The 14,419-nt window shown below is 57.1% G+C and overlaps 6 protein-coding genes across 6 annotated transcripts; 2 read left to right on the top strand and 4 right to left on the bottom strand.

The window, feature by feature from the left end:
* Nucleotides 1–285: 285 nt before the first annotated feature.
* Nucleotides 286–1,206, top strand: RPC31 (DNA-directed RNA polymerase III subunit C31; the record flags this gene model as incomplete). Its single annotated transcript, XM_083194103.1, has 2 exons — nucleotides 286–408; nucleotides 499–1,206. 2 exons carry the CDS (start codon nucleotides 286–288, stop codon nucleotides 1,204–1,206), a joined length of 831 nt encoding a protein of 276 aa, XP_083051051.1.
* A 327-nt stretch (nucleotides 1,207–1,533) lies between these two features.
* NUP49 (Nucleoporin nup49/NSP49 (Nuclear pore protein nup49/NSP49)) lies at nucleotides 1,534–3,144 on the bottom strand (the record flags this gene model as incomplete). Its single annotated transcript, XM_083194102.1, has 3 exons — nucleotides 1,534–2,386; nucleotides 2,441–2,974; nucleotides 3,077–3,144. 3 exons carry the CDS (start codon nucleotides 3,142–3,144, stop codon nucleotides 1,534–1,536), a joined length of 1,455 nt encoding a protein of 484 aa, XP_083051050.1.
* Nucleotides 3,145–4,758: 1,614 nt separating this feature from the next.
* FIP1 (cleavage polyadenylation factor subunit FIP1) lies at nucleotides 4,759–5,931 on the top strand (the record flags this gene model as incomplete). The annotated part of the gene is made up of 4 exons (XM_083194101.1): nucleotides 4,759–4,929; nucleotides 4,983–5,035; nucleotides 5,092–5,324; nucleotides 5,402–5,931. 4 exons carry the CDS (start codon nucleotides 4,759–4,761, stop codon nucleotides 5,929–5,931), a joined length of 987 nt encoding a protein of 328 aa, XP_083051049.1.
* A 1,197-nt stretch (nucleotides 5,932–7,128) lies between these two features.
* Nucleotides 7,129–8,873, bottom strand: ACO1O0_004661 (major facilitator superfamily domain-containing protein; the record flags this gene model as incomplete). The annotated part of the gene is made up of 6 exons (XM_083194100.1): nucleotides 7,129–7,449; nucleotides 7,515–7,599; nucleotides 7,672–7,769; nucleotides 7,829–7,900; nucleotides 7,954–8,345; nucleotides 8,408–8,873. The coding sequence occupies 6 exons, from the start codon at nucleotides 8,871–8,873 to the stop codon at nucleotides 7,129–7,131; spliced, it is 1,434 nt and encodes a 477-aa protein (XP_083051048.1).
* Nucleotides 8,874–9,510: 637 nt separating this feature from the next.
* ACO1O0_004660 (tubby C-terminal-like domain-containing protein) lies at nucleotides 9,511–10,209 on the bottom strand (the record flags this gene model as incomplete). Its single annotated transcript, XM_083194099.1, has 2 exons — nucleotides 9,511–9,773; nucleotides 9,876–10,209. 2 exons carry the CDS (start codon nucleotides 10,207–10,209, stop codon nucleotides 9,511–9,513), a joined length of 597 nt encoding a protein of 198 aa, XP_083051047.1.
* A 1,248-nt stretch (nucleotides 10,210–11,457) lies between these two features.
* Nucleotides 11,458–13,260, bottom strand: ACO1O0_004659 (cytochrome P450; the record flags this gene model as incomplete). The annotated part of the gene is made up of 4 exons (XM_083194098.1): nucleotides 11,458–11,623; nucleotides 11,701–12,125; nucleotides 12,191–12,900; nucleotides 13,008–13,260. The coding sequence occupies 4 exons, from the start codon at nucleotides 13,258–13,260 to the stop codon at nucleotides 11,458–11,460; spliced, it is 1,554 nt and encodes a 517-aa protein (XP_083051046.1).
* Between the last annotated feature and the right edge of the window lie 1,159 nt (nucleotides 13,261–14,419).

The raw sequence follows: 14,419 nt of genomic DNA, 5'->3' as shown, positions 1-14,419 counted from the left end.
CAGTATAACTTCCAGGATCATGGTTTCGATTTCCAAACCCTCTCAGCTGGCTATGAACTGCTTTATCATTTGGGATTATGACGAGGTGGAGTAGGTACATAGAAGATGCTGAAGAGAAGTCGCCAGGAACCTGGAATGCAATGCGACAGTCGGGTTTTATTTCGCAACTGACAACCCCACGTAGCCCAAAAAATTCACCCACCACCGCCCACCTCCCACCTCCAACACGAATCCCCCCACCATCAACCCACAGCCAATTCAGCACACGATCCCTCGGGCACCATCATGTCACGAGGAGGCGGCCGAGGAGGTGGCCGAGGAGGCCGTGGCGGAGGCAGAGGCGGCCGCCCCAACTTACCATGGGACACGGGCGACGAGCCTGACTCCCGACCCTCCGAGCTCTTCCCGGTGAGTCTTCTTCCCATCATCCCCCCCCCCAGAGATCTTTTTTTCCACAGACAGGACAGAAGCAACTGACCCTCCCCTGCCCCGACCCAGGAGCGCAAAGTACCAGACCGCCGCCCCCTCACCGCCGCCGAGTCCAGCACCGTGCAGCACTTCCTCCTCCTCCGGCACCAGCTGCACTCGTCGCCGCTGTACACGGCGCGCCGCACGCTGCTGCACGACCCGACCACCCCGCGCAAGATGTACGGCACCGAGCAGACCAACGCGCTGTACGGCGTGCGCAACCGCGCGTCGCAGGACCCCTTCACCGCCGTGCCCACCTACGGCCAGCGCTTCGTCCGCCAGGAGCGCGCCCTGCCCGACTGGTCGCGCCGCCCCGTGTGCAACGAGCTGTGGCCGCGGGAGCTGCTCGACGTGGTGGACCCGGAACACGACAGGGGGCTTGCCGGCGGGCCGCGGAAGAGGAGGCGGTTGGAGGTGTCCATGGTTAGTGCGCTGCCGAATGCCGAGGAGGCGTTTGGGATGCTGCCGATGGATGGGGAAGATGGGTACGGGGCCGAGGGTGAAGAGGATGGGGTCCAGGGGAGGAATCTGCTCGAGAGGCTGGACGCGCTGGGAGGCGGAGAGGGCGAGGAGGGAGCGGAGGGCGAGGAGGAGGAGGTTCTCGAGGAAGAGGAGGAGCAGGATGAGGTCTTCGACGACGAGGACGCCGGAGACTACAACGCCGAGGAGTACTTTGACAATGGCGATGAGATGGGCGACGACTTTGGGGATGAAGGGGATGGAGAGGGCACATTCTAGCGGGTGCAAGGACGGAGACGATGTCTATGATGGAGGGGAGGCGTGTAAAAGTACTAACGAGTATGGCTTGATACCCTGGCTCCCAAGAGCACATAAACAAGAGAAACACTTCTTTGTCAACATGTCTGCAGTATATTGTTGCATCTGTACATGTCCATCCAACCATATCTGCCGCCCGCATACCTGTAAATCAGAACGCCTGACGGGGGTTTGCTAGGTACTCGTACACTTCGTGAAGCCATCACGCTGCCTCGCTGTCCAACAAGCCAATACACCTCAATTTTTTATTATTACACAAACTCCAGTGGTTTTCCATTTCCGTCGAGCCTATGCCGCCATTCCCATAGCATACATACCGCTGTCCAAGAAGCCCGACTGTAGCCTCGACAGCCTCTCCCTTGTGTCAGCAATCTGCCCAGCCTGGTTCACAATCGCGGTGCCCATCTCGCGCAGCAGCATCAGTACCTGTCCCAACTGATCTGACACGGAGCCGCCGCCACCGGGGCCTTCACCACCGCCGCTGGCCGCGTGCCTGTCCCGTAGCGTCCGGATCTGCTCGTAAAGCCCGTTCTCCACACCCGGCATGTCGCGCTCAATCTCGGCGCGGTACTCATCCAAGCGCTTCTTATACCGCTCCACGTCGTCGCAGATGCGGTTGAAGTAGCTGATGAGATCCTGCGCGTCGGCGTGCGTGCCCGAGGCGTCCGCCGCAGAGCCTGATCCTGCTGCCGCCGCAGCCGCAGCATTGTTGCCAGACGCCGAGGTGGAGGCAAAGAGGCCCGTCTGGTGGTAGTGCGCGGGCAGCTTGAGGTTGTCAGTGGCCTTGAAGGAGAGCTGGGCGTCGGCAATGTTCTTCTTGGTCAGATCCTGCAGGGCCTTGACAGTCTGGATGTCGTTGTTGAGGGCGACCTGGACGGTGCGGAACTTGGACTCGACAAATTTGACGTCACGGCCCAGCTGCTCAATGTCGCGCTCGTGCTGCGGCATGAACTCGCCAATCTGGTCCTTCATCTTGATGACGCGCGCGATGCCCTTGTCGATGAGGGCGATCTCGTCCTGCACAGGCTTGGCCACGTCGTCGAAGCGCGTGCGCGGCCGGAGGTTGTCATAGTTGATTTGGACGGCGGGTACCTGGTTTGTTGACTGGGCAGGCTGCTGCGTCTGTGCTTGGGTCTGGCCGCTGGATCTAATGTCAGTGCTGTCCGTGGCAGGTCGGAGATCAGATTGAACCTACAATAAACCCCCCGTGGGCTTTGCTTGGGACTGTCCAAAGAGACCACCGCCGCCTGTGGTAGTCTGAGTGTTTTGCTGGGTATTCGTCGTCGAGCCGAAGAGGCCACCACCTCCGGTCTGCTGCTGCTGCTGCTGCTGCTGCTGCTGCTGGTGGGGTTGCTGTTGCTGCTGGGTGGCAGTATTTCCAAACAGCCCTCCTCCCGTTGACTGTTGTTGGGTGCCCTGCTGGGCATTCTGCTGTGTGTTGCCGAACAGGCCTCCCGTGGCGGCTCCCTGGGTCTGTTGTGTGTTCTGCTGGGTGTTTCCAAACAGCCCTCCGCCACCTGTGGCCGTCTGCCCAGTCGTCGCCGTGCTGCCAAACAGGCCCGTCCCCGTCTTCTGCTGCGCACCGCCAAAGAGACCGCCGCCAGTCGCCATGCCGCCTCCGCCGCCTCCCGCTGTCGTCGTGGCTGTGGTTGTTGTCGCTGCAGCGGTGCTGCTAGGTGCCGATCCGAAGAGACCTCCCGACGGAGCTGGCTGTGTGGATTGTGTGCTCCTGCGAGGTGTTGAGGCGGTGGTTAGCTGGGAAAGCTGCGCGGTGAAGCTATCGCAGGTGGTGGAGGGGGAGCCGAAAAAAATAAAGTTGTAGCAAGCTTACGGTGTGTTGGCGACGCCTGTGTTGATGGAGAGACCGCCGGGGCCACTGGCAGAACGCGCCAGAGACATGGCGGCAACAATCAATCGTTAAAAAGCTCCGTTTGTTACTGTCTCGGCGGCGGGGCTTTTTCCGAGGCGTGTGCTGGCTGAGGCTTCGGTTTGGGTGGAGCTCCGTCAACGGTAGGACGGAGAATAGGGTTTGACAAAGAGGTCTGGGCGCGCGTCTATAATCCAATTTGGAGTCTCGGTCAGCTTTCGGTGTGGACGTGAAGCTAAGGGTCCCATTTTGGACGCCGCGGAGAAATATCGGCGCGGCCGACTGCTTCCCACTTCAAGCACCGCAACACTATCCGGACATTGGCACTCTCCCATGCCATTACACACTCCCTCTCAATCTCTCATTACAAGGGAAGGTGCTTTGGGAGGATGGCATCTTCGCTGGGGTAACCTTGCCACTGCGCCTCGTAGATTTGTATAGGCCCAAGGCCAATTAGCAACTCTGTATACCGGCCAACCGATCTAACACTAGGAGCTGTTGGTTGAATGCTGTGGTCGATGTGCCTTACCTATTGGCCAAATACCATGCTAATTCTGCAACGTAGGACGACGTGCTGGCTAGGAGTAATAATAACATGACATGGTGATCCCCCCTTTCTGAACTCTCTTTCCTCCCAACGCCGGACCTCATCTCTAACCAAGTGCGCGCAAAGGTGATACTGATGAATCAGAGACAATATGGACAGTCAGTCTTGAAGGCCTCTCAACTTATATACCCAAAGGCGAACATGCCGTATTGTCCTTTGAGTTATTCAAGGCTGGTAATGAGGAAAATATAGAGGCCTCTTCCCATTACTTCAACGTCAGTGTCAATGGGGCTGAAGAGACGACAGCGTCGGGGCTGTCCAGCGGTGCCGTAGCTGGGATTTCGGTCGGCGGGACCATCGGCGGCATTCTGCTTCTTGCTGGGCTGGGAATCTTACTCTTGCGGCGTTTCCGAAATCGAAAAGAACGTGAATCTCAATAGGCTCTAGCTGAGAACATGGATGAATCCGTACAGGGCAATCCCTACAGAATCTCCGAGTTGGAAGCAAAGAACAAGACATCCGAGCTGAGCTCAGAGCCGCATGCTCGGGCGCCTGGAGAGGTATACGAAGCACCGTGAGGGGAGCGGAGATGCTGACTAGTATCTTTCTATATCCATTTTTGACTTCGGGAAAGACTGTGTTACTCGATACTTTCGCTCGAGTTCGGCGTGGCTCTCCCCCTTGACGGCGTGGGATGAGTTGGGGATCGTCTGTGTTGCACCGTGTCAAAATACCTTCGGGAACCATTGCCAGGATGCACATTGTGTACTCCTGGATCTATCATAAGTTCTGCAGTTAAGTAGGTTTTACATGCATAGGCTGGGCAGTTCGAATAGTACATCTATCCGTGGATCCATACACAGCTGTATTCGTACTTTGTAGAGCAAGAAGTCTGGACGCCACTTGAGCTTGGAGTGGGAGCAAACAACACTAACGCTAAGCCTCATTGGGAACACGCCACAATGGTCACCAAGAGGTACCGGAGCTCGCAGCCAAACTCAGCATCAAGCTAGCACGAGCAATACCTGACGACCTCTCCACGATCTCTTGCGCAGCACTAATTCCCGTGTCCCTCAATTGAAAGCGCCCTCAGGTCAAAATGAATATGGATATCGAAGACGAGGACGATTTCTACGCTCCGGAGGAGCCCAAGGTGGAGGCAGACGACGACAAAAAGAACCAGGCGCAACAGCCAGCCAAGTCCGACGACCTGGAGGAGGGCGAGGAGGAGGACGAGGGCGCGGCCATGGATGAGGACGACTCCGACTCCGTAGGGAATCATACTGAACCTCGCTGTCGCGATTGAGCTGACCGCGCCGCCAGGATATTGATATCATCACGGAGCGCAAAGACGGCACCACCGCCGCCCCTCCAACGTACGTCTTTCTCTCCGGCCAACTTCCTCTCCGCACTTCCCCGCTGACTGCCGCAGACAATCCAAATACAGCGACATCCGCAACATCCCCCAAAGATCCACAGCAAACGACGCCGCCGACCCGGCGTCAGCAAAGAGGGAAGGCTCGAAAGCCCCCAGCGCCGCCAACGTGGCCGCGCCCAGCGCAGACAAGACCTCGGCGGCGGCGTCGAAATCCACGATTGACATTGACGCGGACCCGATATACCCTGCCGCGGGAAAGCCGATCACACAGGTGAACATCGACGAAGGTACGCTTAACTCTCTCCCCCCCTGCGTTCTCTTGGGTTTGCGTAGGTGGGACACACTCAGCTGACGTCGGACCTAGACCTCCCCGACAATGAGAAACCGTGGCGCAAGCCGGGCACGGACATCAGCGACTACTTCAACTACGGCTTCGACGAGTTCACGTGGGCCATGTACGCGGCCAAGCAGGACAACATGCGGAGCGAGTTCAGCGCCGACGCGTTCGCGGCGGGAAGCAAGAAGATGATGGAGGACTTCAACAGCATGATGATGGGCGGCATGGGCGGCATGGGCGCCGGCGCTGGCGCCGCCGCGGCGGGTGGGATGCCCGGGATGGATGGCATGCCGCCTGAGATGCAGCAGATGATGCAGCAGATGATGGCGTCGGGCATGGATCCCAGCCAGATGGATCCGAGCCAGATGAACGCCATGTTTGCGGGCATGCAGGGTGGTGCGGGCGGCGCAGGAGCGCAGGGGAACCAGGGCCAGAACTTTGGAGGGGGTTATGGTGGCAACCAGGGCGGCTATGGTGGCTATGACCAGAATATGGGCGGCGGTGGTGGAGGGCGCGGCGGGTTCGGAGGTGGACGTGGACGCAGGGGGCGGTGGTAGGATGGATGGATGGATGGATGGAATAAGTCCCTTGGTATGGCGAGAATGCAACTGGCGGTAAAGAAAGGAAACGGCGTTATCGGTCAAGGTCAGGGAAATATTAGCTCCTACGGACACTCGGCCGTCTTAGAGAGCAGGGAATCATACATGCGTTTGCTACTCGATCCTGCTAGGATCCTACGCGGGTTTTGAAGTGAGCCTCCAACTACAATGGCTGGTAATTAGTGTGTTATGCTTGAGAGTATAGTAATTTCAAGGTACTAGTTGTGTATCTGGTATGTATCTAATGAAACCGATATCATTCTAACTACGCTGACTGCATGCATAGGGGACAATCAAGGGCTTAGGAGAGACGGTGAACCTCTACAGGCCCCGTCGCCCCATGCCACTCACTATAGCATGAAGATGCTTCATGTCCACCTTTTTGAACGTGTCGCGAATCTCTGGCACTGTGACCGGGATGCAGGGTAGATTGACCTCACAACTGATGTCAATGTCGCTAGCTAACATGCGTCTGACGTGAATCGGGTACTCGACAACGGTGAGGGGGTCGGTTCACAGAAAGACACATTGATTGGGCTAGATTATGTTGCTGAGAGTGGATGTTGGGGCTGGGTGAGAGGGGAGTGGCAGCGAGGCCCTGGCTGATGAGGCCGGCGTCAATGGTGATGAGGATCTCCGTCTCCTTCTATGTCTTCGAGTACTGGCTAATATGTATTATCAATTCCGTTTCCACGAGAGTTTGACCTGGACTGCGTATATCATCGGAGCAGAACAAGGTTGCCGGTATGGGAAATATAGACCCAACTATGTGCGAAGGCAGGCGGGTCCTCTTCTTTATATAGGTATATCCTATCATTACTCTCTCCATGGGTATTAGAAGCGTATCCAACATGAAACATAAAACTCTTCCACATAAGTAATATTCGTCTCCATCAACCAGCTTGGGCATCATGCCAGGGTCCCAGCATTGCAGCGTTCGGACGGCAGGCGAGGTCGGAGTCTCTGCACCGGAGAGAAGTCCGGCGGTCTTTCTCCACAGTTTCGGGCGCGGCGGCACCGGCCCTGCATCGGACGCCTGCGCTCCGCCCACCGCCGATTCTTGGCACCCGAGGAGTGTGTGTGTCCTGCACTGGGGAGGGTTCCATCGTGTAAAAAACGCCGAACTAGAATGCGTAACAGTCCGCCAGTTGGGCATCAGTACTTGAACACGGGCGCACCCTCGGCGGCATTCCTGTTCCTCCAGGCATAGTACCAGCGCAGGCCCAGGCACCCCCCGGCGACCATGATGAGGAAGGCGGCGTTGATCCAGTGGCCGGTCGGGTAGCCCTTGGCGGCCTCGTCGGCCGTGTAGATCCACACGCCGACGATCTGGCCGGGGGCGCCCATGGAGATGTTGAGCGCAATGGCCAGGCCGATGGCGGCCGTGGACTGCAGGTTGGAGGACAGCCAGCCCAGCAGAGGCGGGATGCAGGCAAAGGAGCCGGACGCGGCGACGATGAGGCAGCCGTAGCGGTGCTTTGAAGAAAGGGTCAGCTGATGGACATCTCCAAGGACCAGAGGCTCTTATGTGGTGGACTCACGCTGTAGGCGTCGGCGGGGAGGGTCGCGGAGGCGATGAAGCCGGCCGCGCCGATGAGGGAGGCGACGACGGAGTGGAGGGCGCGACTGCGAAAAGGCAAACGTCAGTTTGATGCTCAAGAGTAGGGGAGGCTGTGGGGGATTGGGGGGTCAACTTACGCGTTAAAGTGGTCGGCAGACCATGAGGCGAGGAGCGTGCAGACATACGCGCAGGCATAGGGCGGGACCGTCATGAGCTGGGCCTCGAGATTTTTGAACTAGAGGATGCGGATTAGCCAACGAGGAACCGGCTGTTATAGAGATGGGCTACACTCACGCCAAGTCCGGCAGTCAGGGAGGGGGTGAAGAGGGAGAGACTGGAGAAGGGCACCGAGATTCCAAAGTAGACCTGTAGACGTGTTAGTGATATGCCGTACAAGGTGATCTCTGAGCATGCCGTACAATATAGTGGCACCACAGCCTCCATTCCATGAGGGTCGACACGGCATCGGCCTTGGTCATGGCCGCGCTGTTCCCATGGGAGCCTTGCTGGGCCATGCGCTGGGCGGCCAGGTCCTTCTCCTTGACCGACAGCCAGCTGGCCGTCTCGGGGTAGTCGGGGAGGAAGAACCAGACGAGGACGGAGGACAGGACGGAGGGGATGCCCTCGAGGATGAAGAGCCACCTCCAGGCCGAGAGGCCGTGGACCTGGTTCATGTGGCCGACACCGAAGGCGATGGCACCGCCAAAGGCACCGGCCAGCGTGGCCGAGGCGAGGATGGCGGCGACGCGCACGGAGCGCTCGTTGGGGCGGTACCAGAAGGTCAGGTAGTAGACGAGGCCGGGGAAGAGGCCTTGGATTGTTGTTAGTGATTGTCTAAAATTGGAATGAGAGTGAGAGAGAGCGGGGGCTCACCGGCTTCAAAGACGCCCAGCAGGAAGCGCGTGACAGCAATGGCAGCGTAGTTCTGGGCGCCGCCCAGACCCATGGTGATGGCGCCCCAGGACAGCATGAGGAAGGCGATCCAGCGGCTAGGGCGCAGGCGCTTGAGGAAGTAGTTGGAGGGGATCTCAAACAGGGCGTAAGCAATGAGAAAGACCATGAGAGCAATGGTGTACTGGTAGGCTGTCATGCCCGTGTCGGACAGGAGGTCGTCGCCGGTGTCATGGTTGAGGACCTTGGCATTGCCAATGTTGGAGCGGTCGAGGTAGCAGAGCAGGTAAATGGCCGCCGACAGCGGGATAATGCGCAGGTCCTGACGACGAACGAGCTTCTTCTCCTCTGTGCGGTCAATGTCGAGGTCGAGATCATTGGGAGGAGAAGGAGGAGGAGGGGAGCCGTGGCCCGGGACGGCCTCGGGGTCGTGATCCTTTTCCGACATGATTGACAGCGGATCAGATTAACCACGACAGGCTGATTGGGTCCTGGGGAGAGTGTAAAGGTGCAGGTTAAAAAGCAGGGGAATATTATTTATTGACAGCAACGTGAGCTGCGAACCATGCAGGGACCAAGTCGCCAGGGTGCCCAGAGCTGCGAGACTCGGCATCTCGCCGAGTTCCCCACACCGTCTCCAGCCCCCTCAAAAGTCGATGGGCTCAACTCCAGTCTTCCAGTCTTCTAGTCTTCAAGCCCCTCAAGCCCCCTCCCGCCCCTCACGCTACCCTCAATTGCATCTGGTGTGTGGGGTTACTAGTTGTTACTAGTTGTTAGACCCTGTGCTTATAGTCAAAAGTGCATCCCTTTTGGCAATTCGTAGTTAGGCTGGCACGGGAAGTTGTGTAGTGTTCACAATTCAGACGAGTGCTGCATTGATGCTCGCTGACGCCGACTTCGGCTTCATAATACATACTATGGAGTAAGTCGTCCTCCTATGCCGTCAAGTACGCATAGAGTATCCATCCGTAGGTAATCATTAATCTCACCATTTTCCCAAGATCGCTCACGCCCAGAAACCCCCCAAGAAAAGCATAAAAAATACAACCTCCGTATATACTCGTACACTATAACACTCCTCAACGCTACTCGTTCTTCTCGTCCAGCGCGACACAGGCGGCCACCATGAGCGCCATGTCGACGCCCGGGGCCACAATGAGGGCATAAGTCTGCTGGCCACCCAGCCACTCGCGGGCGTTGAACAGCTTGCGGTCGATGCGCGCGACGACGGCGCCCGAGGCCTTGTCGACAATGTCGGCCGACATGCCCGCAAAGGTGCCGTTCATGACGAGCGTGTGCTTCTGACCGTCCTTGGACGTGAACTCGATGTTGGCCTTGCTGCCGATGACTGCGCACACAGGTCAGTCAGTGCCACCACATATATATATATACACATATATACATATATATATATACGAGTACATAGGTAGGGGGGGAGTTAAGGACGCACGCTTAAACGAGTTCTTGATCGAGACAATCTTGTTGCCCTTGGCGTCCTCGACGGCAAAGGTGGCGTGGATGTGCATCAGCTCCTTGACCACGTCGAACAGGTGGTTGCCCTGCATGTCGCTGAGCGACTTGCGGCCCGAGATGGTCATGTGGCGGCCCTGGATCTTGAAGACGGGCTGCCCGCTGGCCAGCTTGATGTCGAAGCTGTCGCCCGACAGCGACATGACCTTTTCCTTGAGGATCAGTGTCTCGGTCTGCCGCACGATGAACTGGTCAAAGATGCCGATCGGCCGCTCGACGGGCGGGAGATGCTGGGCGGGAACCTGCTGGGCCATTTTGGGTGATGGTGATGGTGTGCGCGACTGTGTGTCGGGGGACTGGGTGAGCTGCGGATGAGGCGTTTGGTAAATTGGTAACGGTTGGGGGTGGCGACGGTGGATGGCGATGGTGGATGGTGGATGACAGCGCGCGATATTGCCATGTTGGGACCTGGGAGCGCCTCCTCTACCTATATACTACACGGCATGTATGACAGTATGCATCACAGGATCCTCATCCACGGGGCTGACCGTGTCATTCAGACATGGGCCCCTTGATTGTCATCGAGTGGCAATCGGACTATCAGTCGGATTGGATTGGTGTTACTACGACGAACAGCACCGCCATGATTGATGCTAGGGCTGACGAGTTGGCTGCCGGAATCCATGCCGAAATGCATACAAGCCCGCTCACAGCCTCAACAAACATGGCTGCTTACCCTACTAGGTACTATTACTAGTGGGTTCGGCAGTGCATCAGCCTCCCAAGATACTGTAGGTATAGAATAATAGGCACAGACAAAAATAACAATACGTGTAATCCCACGGGGCGCAAACCGGTTTGTGGGCGGTGGCTGTGGCGGGCTGGTGGCACCGTGGCAATGGCCCCCATGACAGCATGATGCCTGATTGGGGTCTGGTCGATCAAGAATTCAAGGGAAGCGGGGGGATGACAGTACCCGAAGCCTGGGATAATATTTATAGGGGATGGCAGTTGACCCTGTCGAGTGCGAGGGGTTGTTTCCATCGTTCCCACCGTCTCGTTTCCATTGTCGGGCGTGGGCTTTGGCACTTCCCAGCACCGCATATGGGTATGATCATCGTCAGCTCCAATTGCATTCATTCAACGTTGCCGGTGCCAATTGCTCCGCGTCCATCTTCCAATCCGGGCACAAACCCCCAGACCTGGGTGAATGGCTCAGTCCGACGTTTAAGTTAAATAAAATACCTCGGAATATTTATCCATGTTATACTATTATGCTTCGAATGTCTTATCCGAGTATTTGTTCTGCCCGAGACAATCTTGCCATCCTCACTCCACCACTACTTGGTGGTTGGTTGGGTATCTCATTGACCATTCATTCCCCCGGGTAGCTCCCCACACGGGAGAACCAAGTCTTTCAATCCTCATGAGCTTCCTGTCTCTTTCCTTGCATTGATTCCACGAATCAAACCCTATTGATTTGCCTTTAGCAATCCTCCCCCAACGCCGGTCGAATCGACCCCGTGCCTCTATGCACTTGACCTTTGGGCAAGCCCCTCCCTTTAGGAGAGGGTAATTTTGACTGAAATAGAGCCCTTCTTTGTCTGCAACACAATCAGGTCATGATCATACGTGAGGTCGTCAATGGTCGTGTCGTGCAGACGCGCTCGGGGGATGACACGCAGGGCCATGAGCGCCGCCATGATGTACACCTCGCAATACGCCAGGCTGAAATAAAAAATAAAAAAAATCTGATATCAGCACCAGTCTTTACATCACACTATATAGTAGGTAACATGACTTACTTCTCGCCGATGCACGAGCGGCTGCCCTTGCCAAAGGATATCAGCGTCTTCTGCAGCTGGTAGTTGGGCTGCCCGTCGACCAACCACCGGTCGGGGGTGAACTCGTCCGGGTTGGGGAACAGGTCCCTGTTCCAGTGGTTGATCATGGACGTCATGCCGATGGGCGTGCCGCGCGGGATGACCCATTCGACCTTGCCGTCCCGGCTCTTGTAGACGAGATCCTCCTCGCGGGCGATGCGCGCAGACCGATGCGACACGCCGGGCATCATCCGCAGCGACTCGTGGATGAGGGCCCACAGGTACGGCTTCTTCTCCAACTCGGTCCACTTGAGCTTGGACGCGTCGAGGCCGGCGAGGTCCTCCATCAGGCGGGCATAGACCTTGGGCTGGTCGAGGAGGTGGTATGTGATGGCAGTCAGAACAGCCTGTGGGTTACCCCTCAAGGTCAGCTTTTGAAATAGCTAAATCACCGGGTGGCAGGATGACTCACAGCAGTTGTCTCTGTGCCGGCCAGGAGAAAGTTGAACCCCTCGCCAGACAGGCGGTACATGGACTTTTCCTCGTCGGGGATAGAGCTCGACTGGACAACCTCGGAGAAGACGCGCCCGTTGTCGGAATCGCCAATGGCCTGCCTGATGTACGCAGGGATGGTGACATTCATCTGCCTCATGATGGCCCTGATGTCCTCACCCATGTAGTCGGCCAAGAACGGCAGCAGCTGCGCCATGGTCCTCGCAAAGGCATTGTGCCTCATCATGTACGCGCTGCGGAAGAAGGACTTGACCCACGTGGCCAGGTTGGGCTCCCACCCGTCCTGGGCGATGAAGCCCATGTGCTCGCCGAAGCAGTACTGCGAGATGATGTCGGCCGTGAAGCAGTTGAAGACCTCCTTGACGTCAAAGGCAGACCCGCCCGCGGCCCGCAGCATCTTGTCCACCGTCATCTGCGCGAACTCGTCCACCTCGCCCTCGAGCTTGAGCATCTGCTGCCGCGAGAAGAACTTGGAGAAGGCCGCCTTGCGCGAGCGGTGCAGCTCGTGGCCCACCGTCGAGAAGCCCGTGACGGACACGGGGCCCGCGCCGCCCGTGTTGAGCTGGTGCTTCCACTTGTCGCGGATGCGCCCTGGTCCTGCGTAGATCTCATCCGTAAAGTAGGGGTCGTCGCAGTGAAGCTCGTCGGGGTTGATGCGCACGATGGGGCCTGGCGTGTCTCGGGTCAGATTCTCATCTTGTGCCTGGCATGCACTTGTGCTCATGACGAGAGTACTTGTAGCCCATGTATATGTACTGGACTGGAGTCAAAATTACCATAGCGCTCGTGCATCTCGCGGATCTTGTGGCCATATCGTCCCACCAAGATCCAGTCATGCCATGCCTCGTATAGGTAGCTCGCGGCGGCTATCTTGGGGCCGGGGAAGCGGGACAGCGGGTGGAAGGGCGAGATGTTGTACAGGGCTACCAGGAAGCGGTAGCCAACCCATAGGCCGACCAGAGAGAGGATGTTGGTGAGGGCCAGGGCACCGCGAAGGTGGTCCATACTCAAGGAGGCTCTCACGTCCATGGCGTCCTGATTTTCCGGAATCGACAGCGACACCTGAAGACGCAGAACCGGTGTGCCGGCAATACGTGAACGGGCACGACCCGCACCTTGTTGAGCTACGTCGTACTATTATATTCTTTCTGTGGCCTCCATGCTGTGGCACATGGCCCCCTCCTTACGTCGTATTGCTCTCTGGGGGGTAGGGCCTCGACTTCCCAGCATCTCCACATGTACTACCGACCCCTGTTTGTTTTATGGAGAAGCTACCTCTCCACAGACATGGGCAAATCAGATTCTTAGGTGTCATTTTAGGGATACAGCCTAAATGCTTTGTGCTCGAGTTGAGTTGGGTGGGAAGGGTAGGGCTTGACAAGTACAGCAAAGTACATTCTCTAGCAGCCAACAACGGCAATCTTGACACTAACCATCTACCGACTTGAATACCATGCGGTAGGGCTAGTAATAGGGAGTAGGAAGTGGATCTAGAGGTCACAACCGTTGGACAAACAGGGGTTTGATGTAGGAATACGTGTACCGAAAAGTGGGCGCGCCGGGCAACTGGAGACTCGAGAGCCTAGGCTCCCCGAGGCTAGAGTCAAAGAGGCTGCCTTGACTTGGACCCCTGAAGGCCATTGCCGGGCGAGTGAAATGGTGTTGACAGCTGCAAGTGGTGGAGTCTAGAGAAAACCAAGCAGTAATACCATATACGGTACAAGGTACGAGTGGCGCTTGGTGCAGGCCGAATCGCGTATCTAAGGATGCTGGTCCTCGTACGGCCTTCCACACAGGAAAGTGCAACGTGATTCGGCTCGTCTTGTGTGTGTGCCAGTACTAACGTCGGTTGCTTGTCAGTGGCTGCTGAGAACTGACGAATGCTGCTCGCTGATGCGGGCCGGCCCTCGACGTTTCATCATCCATGTGAATTTGTGGACACACCCGACGGTCGGCTTGCTGGCTCACTTCCAAAAGTCTGTGTACTACTAGTAATATGTAATCCCCGTACGCGGGGAAAACTCTCCGGATCCCACATCACAACGCAACTTTTACGAACGGTCTCTGCGGTAAATCAGCCTTTTGTTTGGGGAGCTTTGCTGGTTGTTGGGCCGAGCCTTTTATTATCCCCGTGTTACGGAGTTTTTTTTTGGTTTTGTTCAGTGAACGACTTGGGTCCCTTGTTATC

This window comes from Amphichorda felina (assembly GCF_050947745.1).
Source record: "Amphichorda felina strain 45539 chromosome Unknown scaffold_4, whole genome shotgun sequence".
In the NCBI taxonomy this organism is placed as follows: Eukaryota; Fungi; Ascomycota; class Sordariomycetes; order Hypocreales; family Bionectriaceae; genus Amphichorda; species Amphichorda felina.
This window is presented reverse-complemented; position numbering and strand designations above follow the sequence as displayed.